The 18922-nt window shown below is 48.6% G+C and overlaps 3 protein-coding genes across 4 annotated transcripts in view; 2 read left to right on the forward strand and 1 right to left on the reverse strand.

The window, feature by feature from the left end:
- The first annotated feature begins 462 nt into the window (after positions 1-462).
- SYS1 (SYS1 golgi trafficking protein) lies at positions 463-6262 on the forward strand. The gene is given in 4 exon segments (NM_001168576.1): positions 463-717; positions 931-1095; positions 2701-2768; positions 3959-6262. Coding segments are annotated over 3 exon segments (471 nt in total). The 5' UTR covers positions 463-717; positions 931-933; the 3' UTR covers positions 4200-6262.
- Positions 6263-9612: 3350 nt separating this feature from the next.
- On the reverse strand, positions 9613-15354 carry TP53TG5 (TP53 target 5). Of its 2 annotated transcripts, none has more exons than XM_054541364.2 (5): positions 15192-15354; positions 14568-14642; positions 14242-14372; positions 12072-12585; positions 9613-11040 (listed from the first exon to the last, which is right to left on the reverse strand). In XM_054541364.2, exons 2-5 carry the CDS (start codon positions 14640-14642, stop codon positions 10936-10938), a joined length of 825 nt encoding a protein of 274 aa, XP_054397339.1. In that variant the 5' UTR covers positions 15192-15354; the 3' UTR covers positions 9613-10935.
- A 129-nt stretch (positions 15355-15483) lies between these two features.
- The window catches only part of DBNDD2 (dysbindin domain containing 2), a 35353-nt gene continuing 31914 nt past the window's right edge, over positions 15484-18922 (forward strand). The window contains exon 1 of the mRNA XM_054541373.2: positions 15484-15752. Within this exon, the coding sequence (XP_054397348.1) occupies positions 15746-15752 (7 nt within the window). The 5' untranslated portion in view covers positions 15484-15745. The remainder of the gene's footprint in view (positions 15753-18922) is intronic.

Raw genomic sequence — 18922 nt, forward strand, 5'->3', positions numbered from 1 at the left:
CTCAGGTAATCCGCCCACCTCAGCCTCCCAAAGTGCTGGGATAACAGGCGTGAGACACCGCGCCCGACCAACACTTGAATTTTAATCCTTACTTTGCTACTAACTGTGTCGTTGAAACAGTATGTTGCTTTCCTTCTCTGGCCCTTAGCTTAACTATCTGTACAGCGGGAACAGTGGCAAACTCCTACGTGGAGGAGCTTGCAGGTCCACTTCAAGTTATCACACTCTAACTAGAAGAAAACAGAGAATTTAGGCTGAAAATAGCGACACAGTTTATCACCTCGTTAATTCCCAAACATCATTACCGCGTCCTAAACCACCCCACTTCCCTCTCCCCTAGCCGCCTTCCTTTAAAAAAAAAATTCCCCTCTAGAGGGCGCGCAAGCTCTGCGGCCTTCGTTCCTCACTTCCGTTTGCCTTCACTCTTCCTTCTGCGCATGTGCCCAGTTCGCTATCCGGCTGCTTGTACCTCGTTCAGGCGGTTCAGGCAAAGGTTGCACCCACTACGCCTGCGCAACCTCAGCCCCGCCCCTCCGCTGCTTTCCCCGGAAACGTTTCTTTCCTACGCAGCCGCTCCTGCCGCTGTGGTCGCTGGAGCTTTGCCTCTCTAGGCCGGCAGCGCCTCTCCTCCATGGTCCTGTCTGTCAGCGCTGTTTTGGGAGCCCGCCGGTGAGGCCGGGCCACGCTCGGACACTTCGATCGTCGAGTCTGTCACTGGTGAGTAGACCCCAGAGGAGCTCATGTACGGGCGGGGGCCGCGCAGGCGGAATGGGCTGGATTTCCCCTCACTCTGAGAATGGCTCTGTCCGCCCCGCCTTCCCCCTAACTCTTGGAATGGGCTCACCCCTTGGTTCCAGTCCCTCCTCCCGGGCGGGGCGGCGTTGCCATGGCGACGGGCCGCTGGCTGAGGCCCGGCTCGTGTCCCTGCAGGGCATGGCGGGTCAGTTCCGCAGCTACGTGTGGGACCCGCTGCTGATCCTGTCGCAGATCGTCCTCATGCAGACCGTGTATTACGGCTCGCTGGGCCTGTGGCTGGCGCTGGTGGACGGGCTAGTGCGAAGCAGCCCCTCGCTGGACCAGATGTTCGACGCCGAGGTAGGGTCCCCGGACTGGCGCGGGTGGGGTCTTGGCCTCCCCTAGTAGGCTTTGTGGCCCAGCACTACTGTGCTGTAGACCTGGCTGGGTCATCTTTCTTGCTTTGTAGCCCTGGGAAAGGGATTTCACCTTTCTGAGCCTCAGCTGCCTCATCCATAAAATGGAATGACAGCAGAGGCCGATTAGTACAAAGAAAAGGGCCTGGATGTTAATACAATAAACACGTCTGTGTTGCAGGCAACTCTGATACATTTCCTTTCTGATACTCTGGGAAAGTGACTTAACTTCTCTGAGCTAGGTTCTCAGGTGCCACACCGGAGAGAGGGGTGGATAAAAGAGCATTCATGCGGGTACAGTGGAAACTGCCTGGACTTTGGGGTCAGACAGGCTTCCGTTTAAGATCCACTTACTAGCTGTGTGACCTGGGGCAAATGTCACCTCTGTGACCTTGCTTTCCTGTCTTCAAAACCATGAGACTAGTTGCAGAGAGGTCTGGACTGCAATATAAAGAGCATGTGCTTTGGATTCAGAAAAGCAAGGGTTCAGTCTAGGCCTAAACATATAATACTAGCTGTGGGACCTTGGGCAAGTTGCTTCCCCTTTCTGAGCCTTTTCTGAAAAGTGGGTAGAATACTCCTGCCGTGTCGCCCTCAACAAAATGTTACAAGGCCCAGAGGGGTTTAGGAATAAGAAAGTACTTTGTAAAGTGTAAAGGAGGCCTGTAAGTTGTTACATCTAAGAGGCAGGCGTGGCATGTGGTGATGAGCACAGTTCTTAAAGCCAGGAGACCTGGGATGGAGTACTTGCCCCTGCTGCTTGTTCTCTGTGTAGCCCTTGGGCAAGTTATTATCCAAAAAGTGATAAGAATAAAAAGAAGAATGGCTTTGTGAGGTTTTCTTAGGGATAATATGAGATTATGTATGTCAAAGACCTTTCTTTGTCAGCTGAAAGTGTGGTGCAGATGTTTGGCATTTGATGGTATCGTGTTGGATAGTGGAGATTGCACACCCACCATATGCCTAGTTGTAGTCTCGTAGGAGCCTCTATCCTCCTGGGAAGAGCTGTGGGAATGCCGGGCTTTGTTGAAGAGCCATATGATGCACACAACCTGAGTTCTAGACTAGGGATCAGCAAACCTTTCCTTTAAGGGTGAAGTAGTAAGGATTTTAGGTCACAATTACTCAGCTCTGCATTGTAGCACAGAAGCTACTATAGACAAATATATAAGTGAATGGGTGTGGCTGTGTTTCAATAAAACTTTATGTACAGGAGCAGATGCCTGGCCTACGGAGCCATAGTCAGCTGAACACGGTTCTAGACTTTACTCTTGGTGTTTATTACTTTGGGCAACTTAACTTGTCTGAGCTTTTACATCCTCCTTTGTAAAATGAGAATAATCCCTTTCCACCTACTGTGAGAAACAAATGAAATCCCATAATGGATGTCTATGAAAGCACCTATTGGAAATAGGCTGCCGTACAGATGAAGGGAGGTATTATCTTCTGTGCTCTGGGAAGAATGCTTGTTCCTTAGGAGGCTTGCTGAGATCCTGGGGCTCTGCCAAGTCACTTCTCCAGCATATTTCCATTTGTGATTCCCCCTCAGATCCTGGGCTTTTCCACCCCTCCAGGCCGGCTCTCCATGATGTCCTTCATCCTCAACGCCCTCACCTGGTGAGTATCACCAGTTTTGCTATCCAGCTTTTGGGCTCTTAGTGCTGGGACTAACTTCCTAAGTTTGAACATGAGAAAGGCTGGCACTTGTTTCTGGGGAGTGGTGGAGTAAAGTGGGTGACAGAGGCCAGTTCTGGGACCGGCTGTATAATGGGCCTCCTTCCATTGCTGTTTTGACTTACCTGGAAAGCTCTTATGTCACTATGTTTGTGCTGCCTGCAAGACAACTTCCATCTCAGATAACTTCCCTGATGTGGAGTGAGCTGAGGAAAGGATTCAACCGAGAGACAGGAGAACTGGGTTCTGTTCTTGGTTTGTGTGCCATTGGCCAAGTTACTTGCCATGGGCCTCAGGCTCCTCTTTTGTCCATGAGGGGTTGGACTCAGTGATGTCTAAGGTCACACGTAATCATTGCCTGTCTCTTAAGAGGCAGTTTAGCATAGTGGTCAAGGTCTCAGGCTCTAGAGGCAGACTCATTTGGCGTTGAACCTCAGCTTTACCACTAGTCTAGTGACTTTGGACAAGTTAATCTACCACAGTTGCCTCATCAGTAAAATGGGGCTAGTAATATTACCTACCTCATAGTTGTAAGGATTAAATAAGTTAATTCACAGAAGGACTTAGAACAGTGCCTTGTGTGTTATTATTATTCTTGTCCTTACACCGGAGGTTGAAAACTGGTGGGCTGACTTTGACCTAAATTTGTCTTCCGGATAGGTTCTATTTGGCTTACATAGATGTCAGCCCACACATGGTGTTTAAAACATTTTTTTTCACTTAGTTGAAAATCAGGCTATTTTATATAAAAATCCAGATTTCTGGCTTCTCTTGAATAATGGAATGACTGATTGATTCCAGGCCAGCCTTCTAGCATGATAAGATTTGCCTAGATGCAAGTAGCTACTGCCCCCACTTTAGCTAGAACATGTATGCTTCAGGGTGTCACGATCCCCACCAATTCCTAGGATCCCCTAGTGACAATTGCCATTGATCATCAAGCTCATACTCAGTCAGCTTCACTCTTGACATTACCCGCCAGGTTCTTCTAGGCGTCTAATATCATAACCCTTGCTTCACACTTATCTCGTCACTTCTGACCACTATGCTGCCGTCCTAATTGTCCCTACCCTCCCAGATAACCTAAGGCCAGGACAACCCAGTGACAACTCACTGCTGTCCTCTCCCCACAGTGCCCTGGGCTTGCTGTACTTCATCCGGCGAGGAAAGCAGTGTCTGGATTTCACTGTCACTGTCCATTTCTTTCACCTCCTGGGCTGCTGGTTCTACAGCTCCCGTTTCCCCTCGGCGCTGACCTGGTGGCTGGTCCAAGCCGTGTGCATTGCACTCATGGCTGTCATCGGGGAGTACCTGTGCATGCGGACGGAGCTCAAGGAGATACCCCTCAACTCAGCCCCTAAATCCAATGTCTAGAATCAGGCCCTTTGGACATCCTGCTGACACTTGGGCCCCTTAACACCTTGGGCTGCTCAGACCCTCCAGATGAGGTCCAGCCCAGATCTGAGAGGAACCCTGGAAATGTGAAGTCTCTGTTGGTGTGGGAGAGATAGTGAGGGCCTGTCAAAGAAGGCAGGTAGCAGTCAGCATGACAGCTACAAGAATGGCCTCTGTCTGCTGAAGCCTTGGTATCTGAGAGGTCAGGAAGGGGACCTCTTTGAGGGTAATAACAGAATTGGAACCATGCCACTCTTGAGCCACAATACCTGTCACCAGCCTGTTGTTTTAAGAGAGAAAAAAAATCAAGGATATCTGATTGGAGCAAACCACTTCTTTAGTCATCTGTCTTACCTCCCTGGGACAGCTGTTGCCTTTGCAGTGTTGCCGAATCACAGCAGTTCTGTTGGAGAAACGCTTGGTTTCCGGATCCAGAGCCACAGAAAGAAATGTAGGTGTGAAGTATTAGGCCGCTGTCAGGGAGAGGATGGCAGATGGAGGCATCAAGCACAAGGAAAATGCACAACCTGTGCCCTGTTATACACACGTTCGTGTGCACCCAAGAACCTATGACTTTCTTCCAGTTCCTTCTACCAGGTCCCCATCCTGCTGCCAGCTCTCAACATAGCAGGCCATAGGACCCACAGAAGAATCCCAGCGTTGCTCAAAGTCTAACCATCATAAAGACACTGCCTGTCTTCTAGGAATGACCAGGCACCCAGCTCCCACTGGACTCCAGTTCTTTTTCCTGCCTTATTTAGAATTCTTTGGCGGGAAGGGTATGATGGGTTCCCAGAGACAAGAAGCCCAACCTTCTGGCCTGGGCTGTGCTGATAGTGCTGAGGGAGATAGGAATTTGCTGCTAAGATTTTTCTTTGCGGTGGAGTTTCCTCTGTGAGGGGCTTGCAGCTGTCCTTCCTGTGTATACAAATACAGTATTTTCCATGGTTCTGCCTGTACTTACTTTGTAATGCCACGGTTGAGATTGAGAGAGATCAGCGCAGCCAGGCAAGGGAACTTTAAAGAATTATTGGGCCACCTTCTCCCTTTCCTGGACCCCAGAGTCATTCGTCCATTTGGTTAAAATACTCAGTGCAGGGAACTCTTACATCCTATCTCCTTCACTTGCAGCGTGCCCCGCTATGCCTCAGGTGAACCACATAATTCTTGGGTTTCCGTTCCTACTTGCTAGTGATTTCTGAACATGTTCAATGGAGCGGCACACAGTCTAGACCCACTTCTGCATTGAAACCTTCACTGTTCCTCTTTGGTTTCTTCAGAGCTTTCCCAAGAGAGCTGTCAGTTTTCAGCTGTCAGTAACACAAATGAGTTTGTGGTAACACAAATGAGTTTTGCTATCTCCCTGAGAAGCCCATCTGACCTCCTGGCTCTCAGCCCTACAGAGTAGGGAGTTGATGCTGACAGGATGAAGGTTTAGGAGTAAATATGCCTGAGAAGAGACTGGGAAGGTTCTAGGGTGAGGCACCTCAGTAACTCATGGTACCTTGGCCAAGTTGGAAGGAAGCAGTTTGCTAATGGGGCACAGTAATCCTGGCTGCAGGGTCTAGGAGGTAAGACCAGCTGGGATGACCTTCCCTGGGTTAATCAGTTTCCCTGTAGACAACACAAACTCTACAGGCATGTGACTAACTGTGAAAGAACACCCATCATGTGGCTGCTGTCACCCTTGAGCAGCTGTGGTGATGGTTACTCCATCTGTGGTTGGAGCACCTCTTTGGGATTCACTTCAAGGTCTTGTGCCTATTTTTCTGCATATCTTCTGTGATGACAAATCTCTGTCCCCTGAGTGTTAATTTGATCTTTAGAAATGGCCAAAAGTCACGTGATCCAAACTTTTTTTTAGTAATACGGAGACTGAGCTGCATGGTAGTTGGGGATCAAAAATATGTGACCTTAATGAGATTTTTATGATTTCTAAAGTAACAATAAAAGCAGTTTTTAGAGTTGAGTTCCAGAGAGGGCAGGGCAATGGCAGTGACATGTTTGTCATTTTAATAATGAATAACATCTATTGAGTGCTTAAGAGGTGTCCAGCAGTGTGGGCTGAGTACTTTATGTCTCTTTTCAAAATCTTCACAAGAACCCTCTGAAGTAAGAAGTAACGTCATCTATATCTTACAGATGAGGGAGCTGTAAGGAACTTACCCAAGGTGACTTTTTAGGAGCTGGCAGAACCAGGATTTGGGCTCTAATAGTGATACTAATAAGCTCATTTTGAAGAGGTCAGTAGTTAGGGATGTATGAGTTCTGACTGGTTAAACAGTCTGGTTAAATAGTCTATCACCTTATAATCATATCTTCTTATCCTGTTGTATTTTTTTAAATACCAAGGATGAATAGTACCTTATAAACATATAGCTTATAAACATATAGCTTTCTAAGAAAAGCTATATGCAGCTTTTCTAAGAAAAGCTAATATGCAGTACATTAAATATAGCCAGAGATTTCCTTTTTTTTTTTTTTTTTGAGGCAGGGTCTCACTCTGTCACCCAGGCTGGAGTGCACTGGTGTGATCTTGGCTCAGCGTAGCCTCAACCTCCCAGGCTCAATGATCCTCCTGCCCCAGCCCCCCAAGTAGCTGGGACTACAGGCACATGCCACCACGCCCAGCTAATTTTTGTATTTGTATTTGTATTTTTTTAGAGACAGGGCTTTGCCACTTTGAACAGGCTGGTCTCGAACTCTTGGGCTCAAGAGATCCACCTGCCTCGGCCTCCCAAAGTGCTGGGATTTTACAGGTGTGAGCCACCAAGCCCAGCTGGCCTTTTTTTTTTTTTGAAACAGAGTTTCACTCTGACTTCATTACCCAGGCTGGAGTGTAGTGGCCCAATCTCAGCTCACTGCAACCTCTGCTTCCTGGGTTCAAGCAATTCTCATACTTAAGCCTCCCAAGTAGCTGGAATTACAGGTTGGCACCATCACGCTTGGCTAATTTTTGTATTTTTCATAGAGACGGGGTTTCATCATATTGGCTAGGCTGGTCTCGAACTCTTGGCCTCTCAAGTGATCTACCTGCCTCAGCCTCCAAAAGTGCTGGGATTACAGGCATGAGCCAATGTGCCCAGCATTGGCCAGAGATTTTCAGGCGATCTTAGGAATGTGGGAAATCTATTTCCAAAGGATAAAAGAAGGTACCTAGATAAGAGAGTACTAGCCCACTACTGAGTTGGCATATCCCTTAACTCTCCAGGTGTCTGAAGTTGACCTCCCTTTTCCCCACCCACCACCTGAACTCTGGCCATTCAGAGAGAGAAGTGGAGACTCCTACATAGCTGATGGTCAGAATAGTTTATAACCCTTAAAGGAGGACAGGAAAGGAAAAAGGGATGTCTGGCTCAGAGGGTATTTCTAACCCCTCGCTCTAGGCAGCCCTGTCCATATCAGTACCAAATGAGAGCCAAGATGGCAGCCAGCAGGCATCAGGGGGTACAATGGGAAGCTCCAGGACTCCCAACATCCTGGAGGGTACACAGCTCAAACAGTCTCCCCTGGACAGGAATCCCCTGGGACTCCTTCCTCAGCAACTCCCAGGTCAGAGTAGCTTCCTTCTGCCAGCCCCAGAAGGCAGTCAGTGCACAGATGTGGAACACCTCCTTGTACCGGCAGCCCAGGGACCATGGAGTCTCAGAAGCAGGTCCCTGGGGACCTAGGTCAGGAGGAGTAGGGATGGAATCAAGGTACAAGAGAACTCCTCTGTGGAGAGATTAAAAACCACTGTCTTAAGGTTTTCTGTTGTAAAGCAATAAAGGGTGGTAGAAATAGCATTGAGGCAGGAGGGAGTAGAGGGAGCTGAGGGTTTTAATCCCTGCCCTGCCACTACCTGGGCAAGTCACAGTCATAGGGGTCCAATTCTGGAAGGCTTTAGAGAGCTGCAGTGGAGTGCGAAGTCCTGGAGTCCCATTACTAGCTGTGAGATCTTGGGTAAGCTGTTATCTCCCTTACCTAGATTTCCTCATATGTAAAATGAGGGTAATAATGGTACTTATTTCCCTCGGTTTTGTTTTGTTTTGTCTTGTTTTCTGGTAGGTCAACACTTAATTCTTTAAAATGGAAAAAGTGTTCCCTCCCTGGTTTTATTGTGAAGATGCAATAAGATGTCATGTGTAAAGCGCCTAGCTCAGCCCCTGGCACATAGGAAGTGATCCATAATTCTAGACAATTATTAGGCTACCGCCCCCGTATCCATTTTACAGAACAGGAGACATTTTTCTTCTGAGCCTGTGTTTTCAAACGTTGGGGGATAGGCTTGCCAGTCCTCTAGGTACCACTACCAAGTATTGAGCTCCTATCTGGCATGTACTGCAAAGTGATTTATGTGTATTCTTACTCAGTCCAGTAAGGTAAGCACCGCTATTTTCCCCATTTTGCAGACAAAGAAACAGAGGATTGGGAGTAAACAACTTTTTCCCCATTACAAAGTTGGTAAGAAGCTAGGCCTGTCTGCCTCATCCGCTTTTCATGTTCCAGTTATGTTTATGTGTGATCCAGACAATTGTGAGACGGACAGTCTTAGGGATCTAGATGCCGTATTAGCAAAAGGTTGTGAATATAAACATAACGTTTGGCTTGTTAACAAGCAGCTAGTTCCATAAAGGTGAGTAGTTAGGTAGCTGCTGATAAGTGAGAAATGGAGCCGGGACTGACTGGCCACAGGGCTTTATTATGATGGCCCTGGCGTGGCGTGGGAAAAGGCCAAACATTTGTTCAATGCCCCACAAACTGGCTTCTCCTACCTCAAGCTTGATTTGCTTAAAACCTCCTGAAACAGACATTAGTATCACTATTTTATAAACATGAAATAGGCTCAGAGAGGTCATGTGACTTCTAAAAAGTCACTCAATATAAAATCAGATTCAAACACTTCAATTTTTTCCCAGTTAACTGTTAAGCAGCCATTTCTAGGGTGGATTCCTCCCCAGATCGGTGTTACTGGGCCCAGAGGAGGAGCTTTAGGTTGAAATGGTTAAACAAAGGGAGGGTGGTAGTGGGGAGACCCCGGTTGTGGAATTGTGGGAGGCAGGTGGAATTAGGTGGAAGAATGTACTGCTGGGATTCTCTCACTCCCAGGCCTGCCCTTGCTGCCCTGGCCATGCTGAGTCCCCGCCTTCGCACACAGCCCTCCCATATACTCGGTGGCGTTCCCAGTGGGCAACTGGGGCCCAACTCCAGCTCTCTGGAGCAAAGTGGAAGTTGCCAGTCTCACTCAGGCCCAACCCAATCCAGCCTCCACTTGGGGCTCCCTGGGCAGGCCCCCACGAAGGCTAGTGCAAGGGGGCTCCCCAGAAAGGGTCAGATTTTTTAGTTGGGAGGGCGCTGTCTTGACTGCCCACTGACAGCGCACTTAGGACAGAAGTTCACGCAAAGGTTGATGGAAGGGAAGAGTGAGGAGAGATTATTTTCGACAGTTGATGGGATTGAAAATACCCAGCAAGGGAACCACAATGGAGACTGTTCAGGAAATGGGCTGGAGGGCAAGCTGGGTGAGAAGACTGCTGGAAGTGGAGGTTACTGGGGTGGAAGTTGCGCGGGAAGTAGCGGGGTGGTGGGGACGGAGGTAGCCACCGACTGTAGGGGAGCTCCGGGAAGATTGCGCTGGGAGCAGGAGCTCGGGAGCACGCAGCAGCCACTATGCGGTGCTAAGCAGTCCCCGCGCTGTGGCTCCGCCCAGGCTGGTCCGCGCGGCTGCTGATGCCCAGTCTTGGTGCCCAGTAATAGTGGAGAGGAGTGTGGGGGGAGCCCATCCAATCGTTCTTCCTCTCTCCCAAACTGGAGATCCATTTTCATCGCTGCCCTGACTCTCAACCCCGGAGAGCTCAACCCCTCGATGGCTCCCCTGCTCTCCCGAGGGCGCCCACTCCACGCAGCCTGCCTCTGGGGAATATGGAGGTCTTCGTCCAGAGAAAACTCCGGCTCCCTTGGCTTTGCTCTCCCCCACGGCATGGTTAGGGCCCTGTGACTCCTACCGACAGAGGGTGACCCCGGCCAGATGGGGTCGACCAGGGCTTGGGGTTGAGGTCTTCGGATTGAGGGTGGACCTGCCATGTCACGCTGGAGCAGTAGAGATGCAGTACCAGCTCCCCCGCCTGATCCGGTGCCTTCTATGATCTGTCACCAAGGCAGGACACATTTGGAGGCCCAGCTGACATCCACTGTTTGACACCAGCCACAGTGCAATCAGTTTTTGACAATCAATTTTTGACAATCAGGTCGCAATGCATGCGCATGACCCACAGGGTGCTGGCACTATTCCGCCTGCCTCGTGACTTCTGAGCAGGCTCTCATTTCGCCTTTTCCCTTTCTTGGGAAAATGGAATGGGGAGCAACCAGGAGCCCTTGCTCCTGCCACTTTCTAGCTGAGTGAGCCTGGACAAGTTACTTTCTGCCTCCACGCCGCGGTTTCCTCTTGCGAGCTCGCGGGGCGATTGTGAGGCACCTTGCACCCAGGAAGCACACGAGCGCCCTGACTTCATAGAGCGCGCCACTCAGGAGACCAGCTCGCGAAGGTGGGGGAGGGGTGCTGCTCGCTGGCTTCTTTGGTTCTAGACTGATCTTAGGGGCCTCGGGGTGGGGGTGGGGGAAGCCTGGAGTCGCGACACAGGCTCCCTCTACCGAAGGCCTCTTTCCTTCATCCTTCCCAGCCCCAGACAAACAGGCAGAGTAAGCAGTATTCGTCTTAGGTGCCATATGTTAGATCTTATTTGTAGACTCGTGAATTTCGCCACCCATCCCTTCCCTTCAGCTGATTGCGCGATCTCCACCCTCTGCTCGCACCTCTGGCTCCCGTCCAGGTCACATCAACCTGCCAGCAGAAACCTCGGTGTTAGGCGCTAAGACTGTCCCCAGGGGGCGCTGGTCGTTTGGGGAGCGGGCGCAGGGACAAGAGTGCCCGTGGTGTCTGTGGTAGGTTGGAAATGGCTTTGCTAAAAAGGAAAAACCTCCCTTTAAGCTAGACCCGGTGGGCACTCACCCGCTTCCTTTCATGGGACTTTCATTCTCCCACGAAAGGGCTGCGGTATTTTCTTCTTTTTTTGTTAAGGAACTTTCTGCTCAGAGTAAATCTCTTTTTTTCCTTTCTTTTTTTTAAGACAGGGTCTTGCTCTCTTGCCCAGGCTGGAGCGCAGTGGTGAAGTCACAGCTCACTGCAGCCTCGACTCCTGGGCTCAAGTGATCCTCTGACCTCAGCCTCCTGAGTAGCTGACGCTACAAGCGTAAGCCACCACATCTGGCTAATTTTTAAATTTTTTGTAGAGGCAGTGTCTCATTATGTTGCCCAGGATGGTCTTGAACTCCTGGCCTCAAGCAGTCTTCCTGCCTCGATCTCCCAAGGTGCTGGCATTACAGGCGTGAGCCACCATGCCTAGCCTGTTCAGAGTAAATCTTATTTGAGGCATGAATAAATCAAACATAAATGGAGAGTTGAATTGATCTAAGAGGGAATGAGATGCAGCAAAGCCCTACTTGACCATCTCTCCCCTCCCACATTTGGAAATCCTTAAACCCACTTATGTAGGCCTCTGACTGTGAGATTCACAGCCACAGCAGTTTCCACCTCTGCTAAGGCCTTCAGGCAGTGAGATGGCTCACTTCAGTGCCCCTCCTTCCACACATCTCCTAGCTGTATCCTGAGACGCCTCAACCTAGTCACTACCCTGCTGTATGATGTTGGTCTAAGGCTTCTCCCTCTCTGGACATGAAGGCGGAGCCTCCCAGCACTGCCAGCCACACACCACTCAAGACTCCAGATCCTGAGCCCTGACTCTGGGGCCCAGCTCTGGGCCTGGCTTGGGGCTTGCGTCTCACCTAGCCTGGCAGTGTTGTTGTCACACCCACCTTGTATGGATGCCACATAGGCATTTCAAGTGATGCGGAGCAGAAGCGGGTGCAGCGGCGCTTGACCCAACGCAGGGTGGAGGATCTGCACATCACCCTGGGTGCCGGGAGGTGGATTCGTGTGGGCAGCCCCTCAAACCAGATCCACTGGTCGGCTATATCCAGCTGCTTCATGTGCCCCATGGGAATTCTATTGTGGTAGGGCTTAATGAAGATGACTCGGGGGCCCTCGGTGAGTGGTTGCCTCCCCTGGGCTCCAGGGTTCAAGCTATCATCCCTCGATGTCTTTGGAACCTCAGGCTCTATATGCTTTTCTTTCTGTGGCATTGCCGCCAATGATGTTTTCGCCTTGTTCCTCATCCCTGACTGCACCTGGGGCTTCCATTCCTTGTACTCTTTTTTCTTAGGGTCCCCTGTGGACTCTAATTTCTTGGACTTGAGTTCCTTCTCGGAGCACCCGATCTCCTGGAACTCTTCATTATTTTGTTTTGCTTTATTGCAGGCACTGTTTTCCCTGGCAGGGAGAGGAAAGGCAGTCAGCACAGCAGGACCGAGGCCCTGGTTCCCAAGACAGTTGCTATGTAGCCAGCTCAGGGGAGTCTGTTAAGAAAGCTAGAGGGGCCTGCAAAGAAACTTTTCTACTGCCCAGAGGCCTTGTGCTGGTGTGAGGAGGTGTGATGAGCACTGGCAGAGGGATATGAGAGATTGGGAAGGTTAAAGCCATGACTAGTAGTTAAGGCCCCTAAGAATGGATATTGTCTACATCATCTGCCACTAGATTAGGGTTCTGTCTCTCTGGACTTCAGCTGGGAGGGTGAACAGTCCAGTAGTTTTTCTAAATTGTGCTCCAAGAACCTTAGGGTTCTGAGGAGGTGTCTCAATGTCACCTCCCCTGACCCACTGGGGGCAGGATACTTCCCCCCAGCTCATAACAACACAATTGGGGCTTGGAAATAGATATTTGAACAGAGGTTTCACTGTTTTAATAAAGTTGGAAAACTGTTCAAGACCAGCCTGGGCAACATGGTGAGACTGTCTCCATACAAAAAAAAAATTTTTTAAGTTGGAAAATGATGGAGCTAGATGATCCTAATCCTTCTAGCTCTATGTTTCCTGACTGCCTGCAACTAGAGGCCAAATCAGAAAGAGGAGCCCAGAAAGGTGGCCTTGACAGAAATATTAAGTGCTGAGACTTTCCCAAAGGGTGTCTGTAACAGACTGGGCCCCCTGTAAACCCCCAGTGGCAACACCATCCTAGCCAAGGGCGTGGAGAGAGATGAGGCCTTGGGCTGCAGATAATGGCAATACTGTGATGATAATAACGGCTCCCGCTGATTGAGTCCTCGCTCTGTGCCAGACTTGGGACCCTTACAACTTGGGATCCTTACTATATCTGTGAAGTAGAAGGCAGTGAAGCAGAATGGCTTACAGAGCACAGGTGTTGGATTCAGACAAACGGGCTCAGATTCTGCTTCTGCCTGTTAACCACCTGTGTGATTTGGGCAAGATATTTAACCTCTCAGAGCCGCTTCCTTATCTGTAAAACTAGGATAATTCTGTCTACCTAACAGGATTGTTGTGAAGAATAAACTAAATGGGAAAATTCTTAAGTGCTTAACACTGTAGGATGGCACTTAGCAGGCACCAATCAATGTGAGCTTTCTTAATACTCTGTGACTTATGAGGAAACGGTTTGAGCTTGTCTCGGAGGCATGGTTAAAAAAAATAATAAAAATAAAAATAAATTAATAAAGAAACCGAGCCTCAGCAAGATTAATCTTCAGATTTCAGGGGTCAGTCTGAAGGTGACTCTCTGGGTTATACTGACTTGTAGGGGAGGAGGAGGAGGAGTGACCTGTCTGTCTCAGTGCCCTAGGGTGAGGTGAGTGCCACAACTGGATGATTACAACCATTGTTATGGCCACAGCTCTAATATTAGACAGGAATGGCTTCAAATCCTGGCTCTGCCACTTATCAGTTGAGTTAACTGAATGAGACAAGTCACTTCACCTCTTCAGCCTCAGCTCTCCAGCAGTAAAATAGAGTTAATAAATACCTCTCTCACAGAGGCTTTGTGAAAAGTAGACTTGTTCTCTAAATTCCTTAGCACAATGCCTGTTCCCAGAAAGACGGCATTTGGGTCCATTATGGGGGCCAGGCCCCAGCTTACCCAGAGGAGATGCGGAGAATCTTTGGAACACTGAGCAGTGAATGCCAACACCTTTTGGCCAGCTTATGCAGTTCTTGGATCCGGCGGTTCGAGCTCTTGAGTAGCTTCAAGAGTGACAAGTTTTTTAACACCTGCCAAGGTCAGGAAACCAGGTAAATAGAAGCTTCAGCTTTCCTGGACAGACTCCCTCTCCCCTGCCTGCCTCTGGCTCCGCTCAGCCAAGGGCCGGCCTACTGGCTCCCCTGGGCCACTCAGCCTGGCAACCAGGGCAGCACTGCATGAGTATATGAGCTTCCCCAAGCTGGGGCCAAAACAGGGTATCTCACCGTTCTCAGACGGTTCCGCTCAATTACTTTGCTCACAGGCTGCTCTGTCTCGTCCTGCAGTTTCTCGTCTTGCATCTGAGGGACAGAGGATAAGAGAGAGACATAAACCCAGAGGAATCAGCCAGGTGTGGTGCCTCATGTCTGTAATCCCAGCACTTTAGGAGGCTGAGGTGGGTGGCTCATTTGAGGTCAGGAGTTTGAGATGCCTGGCCAACATGGTGAAACCCTGACTCTACTAAAAAAAAATACAAAAATTAGCCAGGTGTGGTGGCATGTCCCTGTAGTCCCAGCTACTCAAGAGGGTGAGGCAGGAGAATCACTTGAACCCAGGAGGTGAAGGCTGCAGTCAGCTGAGATCTCGCCACTGCACTCCAGCCTGGGCGACAGAGTGAGGCACTGGAGGAATCCTCCTGAACTCCTCCATGTGCCTCTCCATTTGGCTGAGCATGGTTTGACCAATCCTAGGCTGGGAGTTTTGTCATCTTGGTCTGGGGACAGAACTGGGAGACCATTTTAACTCTCCTGACCTCCCTTCACCCTTCACCTTTCCCTTTTCTCCCATGCTGGAAAGCCCCTGTCCTTGGCATGGTGGATTCTTTGTTAAGATCCCCTCTAGGGACTCACCCCCAGGGTCTAGTCCCAAGTCTGACCTTGGAAACCCTGCTATTCTTGGGCCTCTTCTTTGCTGATGGACTCATGCTGGGGCTGTGAGATCTCACAGACGAATGGAGCAACACCAGTGCCAGGCATCCACCCTGTTCCTCTCAGTTCAGCCAGCATTCAGGCTGGGCATCAGATGATGGTGCTGGCTCTGTACCACCTGCAGCTGTGACATCACTGAAATGTGACAGTAGCAGGGCTGGGTCTCCAAGGAGTGTATGTGGCAGAGGTGAGGGGTAGAGGATGAGAAAGAAATATAGACAATAGGCGACAGACAGCTGTGTGCATTGTCACAACCTCCCTGTGAGGTAAGAGGATTATCCCCTCTTTTTAAATGAGGAAGCCAAGGTTCAAAGAGGTTGAATAATCTACTCAAGGCCACACTAGATCTAGCCCAGCTAGATCATAGTGGGCTGGAAACTTAACCAAGGTCTGATAGTCAACCCATGAAACCAGGGATTCCCAAACCATGCTCATCCATTCAGTCATGTTGCCTGTTTTGACTGAGCGACTGCTACATGCCAGGTGCTTTTTCTTTTCTCTTCTGTTTTTTTTTTTTTTTTTTTTTTTTTCTGTTTTTTGTTTTTTGTTTTTTGAGACAGAGTCTCGCTCTGTCACCAGGCTGGAGTGCAGTGGTGAGATCTTGGCTCCCTGCAACCTCCGCCTCCTGGGTTCAAGCGATTCTCCTGCCTCAGCCTCCCAAGTAGCTGAGACTACAGGCACCCACCACCACGTCCAGCTAATTTTTGTATTTTTAGTAGAGATGGGGTTTCACCATGTTAGCAAGGATGGTCTTGATCTCTTGACTTCATGATCCGCCCACCTCCGCCTCCCACAGTGCTGGGATTACAGGTGTGAGTCACCATGCCTGGCCTTGCCAGGTGCTTTTTCTAAGTGCTAGAATAACAGAAAATTCTTGCCCTCAAGCTTACATTCTAGTGGAGGGGAAACAGTGTGTGTGCTTGTAAGTGTTTAATAATTGGCTCTCTGAAGCAAAATGTATGTTTGTATTATAAATTTTACTGATAGAAATCAACAAATAATAAAATCCTATAATACTCTTTATTGTAACTTCTATTAATGAGTTGCTTCTTATAGTATGCTTTTCTTGGATTTTGCCTAACCCTTCTATTTATAGCCAACCTATGGTTGTAATGGATAAACAAGTATAATACCAACATTAATGTTGGTATTTTCATTTACACGAAACCGTAATAAGAAGGTGAAAAAGTGAAACAACAGAGATATTGAAATTTAACTCATTTATCAAGGATTTCATTGACCTATTTGCTGAATTAGACCATAGTTTTCGAATACTGGAGGTATATTTCTCAGATTCTTTTTGTTATTTACAATCGAGTAGCTATGGACAGGACACTTGCTTATGTTTTCTCTTTTTTTGTTGTTTTTGGGGGGTCTTTTTTCAGCTCTATATATGATTTATATATGATATATTTCTACTCTACAGATAGACAGATATAAAGAATCCTAAGAACATAGATAATAGTAAAAGGTAGTAAAAAATAGAAAGTGACAAGTTTAAGCATTTTTCACCCTATGTTTTTAATATCACTTATTTAATTGGAAGTTGCTATCAATTACATTTTAATGATGGCCATGCCTAACAACCAGCCTGCAGAATTCCTAGAAGTGTAACAGTAGACTTTTGTGAACCCTTATGAGTCAGCTCCAGCACGCCAGTGCTACGTCAGATGGAAATAAGTGCCTGGAGAACAGCAACCAGGGTAAAGGGAACAGGGAGGGCAGAGGTAGAGGGTTTGGTATATTAAAAAGGTGGTCTAGAAAAGATTCACCAACAGGATGAGATTTGAGCAGACACCTGAGAGAGAGAGGGAAGAGGAGAATGAATGGTGGTGGGAGAAGATGAGGCAGAGAGGGAGTTGTGGTGGGTTAGGCAGATCACAACAGGCCGTAAAGAGCGCTGGCTGCCCTGAATCCCTGGTGCCCAGCTGGCTGCATCAGAATAGTATGAAGAGCTTGTGAAAAGCATTTTTGTGGGCACCACCCCATTCAGCAGGCCAGTCAGATAACCAATCAAATGTGGGACCCACTCCACACCATTCCACTTCTAGTGGGGAGAGATGTACATGCACAGGGGGTGCTTAGCTCTGAATGGAGGGGTGAGGGGCCAACCCTAGGCTGTGGGACAGCTTCTCACATATAAATATCCTTTCTTATTAGAGTGAAGGTTAGGTAGTGGGTTAAACTGCTGCTGTGGCCTAGGGAAGAAACCAATGTGGTGATCTGGCAAGGAAGACACAGAGGGTACACCCTCTCTCTCTTCTGTCTACCCCCATACTCCTTGGCTGCTCTGCCTGTTCAGACATCTCCCTCCTTGCACACAATTTCAGCTCTGATCAACTGGACTTCACTGAACAATGCTGCTCTGAGGCCCTGGTGCCTGGCAGGCTGTATCAGAATCAACTATACTCACTACTCAACTCCTGAGCTTCGAGGGCTGGGGAATCACTGTGTGCTAGGCACTGAGGGACAGCAACATTATAGACAGAGCATGCCTCTGAGTTCACAGGCCAAGGGGATAGGTACCCCAGAAGGTAGACTCCTCAGGGGTAGGGATTTGTGTCCGTTTTATTCATTGATAAGCCACCAGATCCTAGAAAAGTGCATGGTGGACAATGGATGCCCAAAAAGTATTTTTTGAAAAATGAAATAAATAGCATGATACGGGTAATACTGAGGGTTGTGGGAGCAGAGGTGGAGCCTCCCAACCCAGGCTGAGGATGTCAGGGAATCTTCCTAGAGATGGTGAGGAGGAATGAAGGATGAGTAGATGTTGGCTAAGCATACGGGTATGGGGTGGGTCGGGGGAGGTGGGCAGAGCATTCTCAAAAGAGGGAATTTAAAGAATATGAGTGTGGAATGGAATTATGTTGTATATTGGATGTTGCTGGAATAGAAAGCAGGGGCCAAGAGTGGCAGGGGTGAAAACTGGAGAAGTGGGTAAAGAGACCTAACCCAATGACACACAGCTGATAAGCCTTGTGGACTAAATCCAAGACTCTTGAGTGAAAACCTCCACTCTTTTTTTTAAAAAAAATATGTATAGTAAGATACGGATAACATAAAATTTACCTTCTAACCATTTTTATTTTTGTTTTTGAGACATAGTTTCACTCTGTCGCCCAGGCTGGAGTGCAGTGGTGCAATCTTGGCTCACCATAACCTTCACCTCCTGCACTCAAGTGATTCTCGTGCCTCAGCCTCACCAGTAGCTGGGACTACAGGCACACGTCACCATGCCCAGCTAATTTTTGTATTATTAGTAGAGACGGGTTTCACCATGTCGGCCAGGCTGCTTTCAAACTCCTGACCTCAAGTGATCTGCCCACCTCGGCCTCCCAAAGTGCTGGGATTACAGGTGTGAACCATCACACTCAGCCCTAACCATTTAAAAAAGTAGTTGAGTGACATTAAGTACCTTCTGTTTGTACAACCATCATGGATATCCATCTTTAAACTTCTTTTATCCTATGGAATTGGATCTCTGTATCCATTAAATAATAACTGCCCATTTTACCTCCCCCAGCCCGTGGCAACCACTGTTCTACTTCCTGTCCCTATAAATTTGACTACTCTAGGAACCTCATATAAGTGGACTAATACAATATTTGTCTTTTTTTGTGACTGCCTTATTTCACTTAACATGTCTTCCA

The sequence above is a fragment of the Pongo abelii genome, chromosome 21, assembly GCF_028885655.2.
Source record: "Pongo abelii isolate AG06213 chromosome 21, NHGRI_mPonAbe1-v2.0_pri, whole genome shotgun sequence".
NCBI lineage: Eukaryota > Metazoa > Chordata > Mammalia > Primates > Hominidae > Pongo > Pongo abelii.

Coding starts and splice junctions, on each gene's coding strand:
- TP53TG5 (XM_054541364.2), bottom strand. CDS start 14,642: ATGCAAGACGAGAAACTGCAGGACGAGACAGAGCAGCCTGTGAGCAAA. Junction 14,373..14,567: donor AGCGGAACCGTCTGAGAACG/GTGAGATACCCT, acceptor TGACCTTGGCAG/GTGTTAAAAAACTTGTCACT. Junction 11,041..12,071: donor CTATGTGGCATCCATACAAG/GTGGGTGTGACA, acceptor TTCTGCTGGCAG/GTTGATGTGACCTGGACGGG.